At 32.2% G+C, this 6,208-nt stretch overlaps 1 protein-coding gene across 2 annotated transcripts; it reads right to left on the bottom strand.

The window, feature by feature from the left end:
- Positions 1–1,229: 1,229 nt before the first annotated feature.
- On the bottom strand, positions 1,230–5,112 carry LOC114175810 (tetratricopeptide repeat (TPR)-containing protein). 2 transcript variants are annotated; one of them, XM_028060617.2, is made up of 5 exons: positions 4,590–5,110; positions 4,426–4,475; positions 4,252–4,339; positions 1,941–2,057; positions 1,230–1,516 (listed from the first exon to the last, which is right to left on the bottom strand). In XM_028060617.2, the coding sequence occupies exons 1-5, from the start codon at positions 5,034–5,036 to the stop codon at positions 1,448–1,450; spliced, it is 771 nt and encodes a 256-aa protein (XP_027916418.1). In that variant the 5' UTR covers positions 5,037–5,110; the 3' UTR covers positions 1,230–1,447. The 2 variants fall into 2 exon arrangements, with proteins under 2 accessions (XP_027916418.1, XP_027916420.1); XM_028060619.2 differs by lacking the exon at positions 1,941–2,057 and having other exon boundaries at positions 4,590–5,112.
- Between the last annotated feature and the right edge of the window lie 1,096 nt (positions 5,113–6,208).

The raw sequence follows: 6,208 nt of genomic DNA on the forward strand, positions 1-6,208 counted from the left end.
GATGTTATCAATACTATCAGTATCAGTTTACCTGTATGTGGATAACTGACTTTCTAATAACATTTATACCATCATGAAGGTGGCGCGAGGTTAAGCTACGAGCTTTCTCGGATGCAGACCACTGGACTCCTGGAGATCTAAAGGTATGATAGATCTTTGTTTTGTTTTTTCTTACCACAATTTTTATTAATTATAATTTAATGTAATTCTAATTTGATATGCACAGGATAAATGGAACACGATAGTGCACACGACAAGAATTCCTCCTAAACGAAAGAGGGGTGAGCCCATACCTCAGGAGCTAGAATCTAGAAGACTATCTGGTATGTAGGTATATTTGTTAAAATAAAAATAAGTTATCTTATTTTAACTTTTGAATAATGATAGTGAAGTATATGTCTTAAAAAAATCTTTGAATTTATAATTAACTATGCAAAATAATTTATAATTAACGATGCAAAATAATATTGAATACTAACTGTAATTATGATCACGACTTAAAATAATATTTTACTTTCTCGATGATTAAATGAAATATTAAATTGATATTCATATCAATACGTTTATATATAGAGTTACTTGAATGTGATAAATGCTCTAGCATTCAGTCGGTTAGAGCATCGAGTTGATACATCGTGTATATATAATAAAGCTAATAATGTTATAGTAAACATTCACTTAAATTCGCATTTTGACCTTGAGAATTTAATGCAAAAACATCATGTTATATAGTAAAGCTAATAATGTTATAGTAAACATTCACTTAAATTCGCATTTGGACCTTGAGAATTTAATGGAAACTTAATTGGGATGCGAACTTATCAAATATTAAGAATCATATTACAATATGAAATATTAGGATCATATAATTACAATATAAAATATTATGAGTGTTGAAAATTTTTAGGTATTGTGAAAATATAAAAGATATAAGATATATGATAGATATAAGAAATATGTTACATAAGAAATTTATTATTATAAAATAAAGGTAATAACAGATAAAAAAACAAAAAATAGAAGAAAGAATTGGGAATAAGAGAATAGAGATCAACTTTTCTGTTTTATAACTCATAAAGATACAAATTAAATAATTAATACAAAATATTTACATAAATAATATTAAATTATATAACGACCATTAATTCACAGTTATTTTATTTATATATTTTATTTATTTATATTATATATATATATAATAAAATGTAGCAAAATATAAAATTACAAAATTATTGGTCCAATAATATTTGTTTTCTAAATGCAGATTTAGAAATGATACATAGCACATAGTTAATGTTTAGTGTACAAGATATTATAACAATCATAAATATCACATTTGAGACTGGAAATTAAAAATACAACGCAAACGGCATTTAAATGCCCGGAAACTGTAGGTTAAAATTTATTCCTTCTGACATCACTGTCATTGATTTAACTGGACTTTTACTTACAAGCCAGATCTCACGGTGTGTTTGTTGACAGCAGCAAGTTTTTCCTGAAGTTCTGTTACCCGAGCCTGGTTAAACAAAAATGCAAATCATAAACAGGCGAACACAATAGAAATAAACAATACAACGATATCAGAAAAGACAGTAGAAAGAAGAGAACGTACAGCACAGACCATTAATACTGTTCCCAAAAACAGTACAAGATAGAACAACCTTTTAATAATTATGTCATTAAAATACGATTTTTTTCTCATATATAAAATTCTTGAGAGGCTATCAATCCAGAAGTGAATATTCTTTCATTTCTTTCTAGGATTTCTTCTATTATTTAGATTAATGTTTGAAATAGCTCACAAAATCCACGGGAAAAACAATCATTGTTCTCAGTTATCAGTTGTGTTGTGTTGCATCTTCCTTCCCGAATACCACAAATGTTTATTTATGCAAAAAGAAATACATATGTTATACGTATAGCAAATCATTGAACACCACCTTGAATGATTTAGAATGACGAATCGAAGGTTCAATATCTAAAGCTGTTAAATATGACTGTTCTGCCAAATCAAATTTGTTTAATGCCAAGAAGGCGTCACCTTGGCAGATACAAGCCTGCATAGATAAAAAATGACAATATAATACAAGTGAAAAATAGGCACAGCAAATAACAAGTGAAAAATAGGCACACTGGTGATAGGCAAATTACATCGAGGTCAGATCAAGACAAAAAGATCTAGTTGTGATATTTTATCATGAGATTTCAGTAACGCTCAGAAGGTAGTAGTTTTCACCAACTGCCTAATGTGGGGAAGAGTGCATATGAAAAGGTTTACCTACAATGGTCTAGAAACATGGCTGATTAAAAACTCAGGATGGAATTTTCAAAATGCTTATGCTGAGAAAGCGAAACCTCTTGAGAGTTGCACATTTCAATAAAAAATAAATGCACGCAGTAACAAACTCTAAAGTACTCTTCTGAACAAATTTTCTTAGTTACAAAAATTTATCAGAAATTGGGGAAGGCTACAATGGACCAGCTTTTTAGGTAGTGTATGGTGAACCAATTTTATTAAGCGTTGGATTCATCTAATACTCACAGTTGTATCCTGCTTCTTCCACACTGAATTTAATCCTCTCAACCCTTTCTCTCTCCACCTTCCACCAGTTGCTCAATCCACTCGTGTCATCTCTCATCTTCACTGCCACAATCTGCCTTCTTGACCCCATGCCCACCACCATTGTCACCCATGAAACTCAATGATCTGTGACATCATCGCAGGGGATCCCAACCACCATATTCAGTTCTTCCAAAACAACCAGACTGATAATTATGTTTTAACCACCAATTTTCATATTTTTCTCCATAGGTTCAATTCCCACCTAAATCCAGAATCTGCAATAGTTAACACGTTGACAACAAACATTCCACCCAGCAATTCTACAAAGAGAATCACAAATAATCCTTCTTCCAAGTAGGTGGAGGGGAGTTCGATGCGAGAGTCATCCTTTTGCATGGGTGCAAATGTCAAAAATATCAAAAATCAAACATTTGAAGGGAGAATAGGTAGATGCAGAATCAAACAGGGGTGAAGAAATAGAAACATGCCCATGTATTGCTTTTTCTCTCAAGACCTATCTCTCAAGCAAAGAGGCATACCCAAAATCTAGGTTTAATTCGGAAGGTGAAAATTTGAGACTTTTTTTATTACTATGTTGCAAAGTTGGTGTTGTGTTTGGTTGTGGAGCAGTTGAAGACAGAGAGTTGGTCCGAACAGCATGCATCTTGGCCTTGAGAGATGGCTTCTTCATGGCTGGCTGGTTGTCGGTGTGGAGAGGTTGTAGAATCTCACCATTGTTGGCAGTGGTTGATATGGTGTTTTGATTGATCCCGGAGAAGATGAAGAGAACAGTTTCTGGTTCATGAAGTTGATCTCATTGGCGTTGGAGAGATCATAGAGGAGAATGGAGATGGAGAGAAAGAAGAAAATGTTGTCTCTAAGGTGATTTCCAGCAATGGTGAACACTGATAGGGGATTGCTGGAAAGGATGGGGAAATCTAGTGTAGTGTAGCCAGCAATAATAAAATCAATCCAATGGATCAAAATTACGGACCACCAACCAAAACCTCCTATAAAATTGGCAGCCTAGCCTGACCCTTGAAAAAATAAAATTTTCCGAGTCTCACTTCTCATTTAATCAAACTCATTCAGTTCTGTTATTTTCAATAAATTTTAATCAAAACTGTGAGGCAAAGATGTTAGAATTAATTCACTGATTAATTTCATTATGTAACTCATTTGAAATATTATGATGGACCAATTATAATTTAATAAAATATAAATATCTATTAGTTACTGTTATGAGAAGAAATAATAAAATAAAATAAAAAATTAACTTGATGAATGTTTATTTGTAAAGGGATTGGGTTCTGTCTCTCATCATAAAATTTTTTTACACAAAAAACCATTAAAAATGTGTGACAGGAGAAAAAAAAAGGCAGAAAGATAAATTAGGAACACCAATTGAAAAACGTAATAACGTATATTTAGGATCTCTTATAGATAAGAGTAAGTGGTATATTATGTTTTATCGTATTAGAATCTTAAATCCTCAATATCCTTAATTATTTTACAAAAGACTTTTCTTCAACAGAATTTTTCATTACTTCAGGTGCGATGTCTTTCCTAAATAAAAGTTAATGATGTGATTAGCAATGACAGCACATCAGCTGTAAATTTAACTATGACACCTAATTGGAAAGCAAGTTTTTTTTTGTTTCTTGTTATAATAGAAGAATTCGAGTCACCTCAGAATAACGTGGAGCTAATGCCAAAGCCTCTTCAGCATCTTGGAGGGCACCAGAGTAGTTGCCCAATTCAAGCCTTACAAATGACCTGAATGTAAAATGTCAAACATAATAACGTAACAAAGGAAGCAAGCACATTGATGAAACCTAATATAAAGAATGAGTTCAGCAAACCTGCATTTAAATATGATATGCATGCCACCAAATGGTTTTAAATATATAGCCTGTATCAATTAATTTGAAAACATGGAAAGGAAGAATGAGTAGTGTCTCGTTTTAAATTCAAAAGTCTCAAGTGAAATAGAGAATGAAGAATGGTTTGCTTGGCCGGCGTGTACCTGTGAGAGCAGAAGCTCAGCTTGAGTGAAATTTCGGTTGGCAAACTCAATGTCCGCTCTCTTCCTTAAAGCAAGCGCGTCCAAACAAGTCTTGGGGTCATGGCCGGCTTCGGCAAACAGAGTGACTACGAGCTCCGCCGCCCGAGCAGCCGTCCCGCAATGGCCAAAGATGAGGCCATCAGGCAGGACCACCAGGTTGGGGCCCCCACCGCACCGCCCCAAGCACCCGCACGACTTTACGATTACGTTTGGAGGAGCGACCCCAGAGAGGGTTTCTAGGGTTTGAAATGAGCCCTGTCTGCGGCAGCTGCGGTTGCAGCACACCCGAATTTCCATTTCCTCCGCCAGCTGTGCTTTGACGCGCCAACCTAAACGACATCGTTTCAGCGGTGGGGATGGCGCCAGGTGACCACAGCGAAGCAATACATTGTGTCTACTGCTGTTCATCTATTGTTTCAACTTCAAGCCTCCTGCTTCTTCCCCTACAACATTGGAAATCAGGTATCAAATAAATGAATTCCAATTTTGATATACGGAATTTGACTTAATTATATATAAATATTATCATATAAAATTATTATTTCAAAGAAACTTTATACTCACTTTGATACGAGTTTAATTACACATTTTATGCTTTACTTACAATCATTTTTTGAATTTGACTTTTCTGTATTTCTTGAAATTTACATTTATTTATACCCGCGCCAAAAATCATGTCAATGTAAAGTATACCGATTCTACGCCATGGATCATTTTAGATAAAATTTAAAGTTTGCTAATCCAGTTATTAAATTTGATTTTGTTTTATTATCTGTATTAACATTTACACCTTTTAAACTAATAAATTGATTGCAAAATACTTTTACTTTTTATTTTTGTATATCTCTAGAGCATATATGACATTGATTTTGAAACACTTTAATCATATGTCAAGTATTTGAACTTTTTTAAAATGCAATCATATTTACTTAATTGCGTAAGAAACTACACTTAGTCATACTTGTATTCAAAAAAAAATTATTTACATTTTGAAATTAATTGTGCATGTTAATTGTATGATTATTGGTTATTAGTATATTAGTATACATGAATATATATGATTGACAAACATGATGTGTTTAACTCTCCATTCTCCATGATTATCTAATACATAAATACATAGGTATATTTTTTTGTTAAAATATATATTTGGTATCTATTTTACTTCAGTTTTATCATTTTAGTTTTAATATTGTTTTTTTATCATGTTCCAATTCGTTAATTTTATTCAATTTGATATTTTTTGTTAAAACTGTTTAAATAATTAATAATAATGAATTGTCAGGTGTTACTTTGGTTTTTTTATTTTTTTATAATTTTAAAAAAATAATTATCTATGTGTCAACCCGATAGTGTCAGAGTTCATGTTTTATATTCCATTCAGAGTCCATGTTATTTTTGTTAAAATTGTTTAAATAATTAATGATAATGAATTGTCAGGTGTTACTTTGATTTTTTTATTTTTTTATAATTTTAAAAAAATAATTATCTATGTGTCAACCCGATAGGGTGTTAGAGTCCATGTTTTATATTTCATTCGGTCTCTAAGTTCGTTATTTTTGTTCAATTTAGTCTCAAAT

Source organism: Vigna unguiculata, chromosome 3 (assembly GCF_037176805.1).
Source record: "Vigna unguiculata cultivar grain cowpea cultivar isolate G323 ecotype 2 chromosome 3, ASM3717680v1, whole genome shotgun sequence".
NCBI lineage: Eukaryota > Viridiplantae > Streptophyta > Magnoliopsida > Fabales > Fabaceae > Vigna > Vigna unguiculata.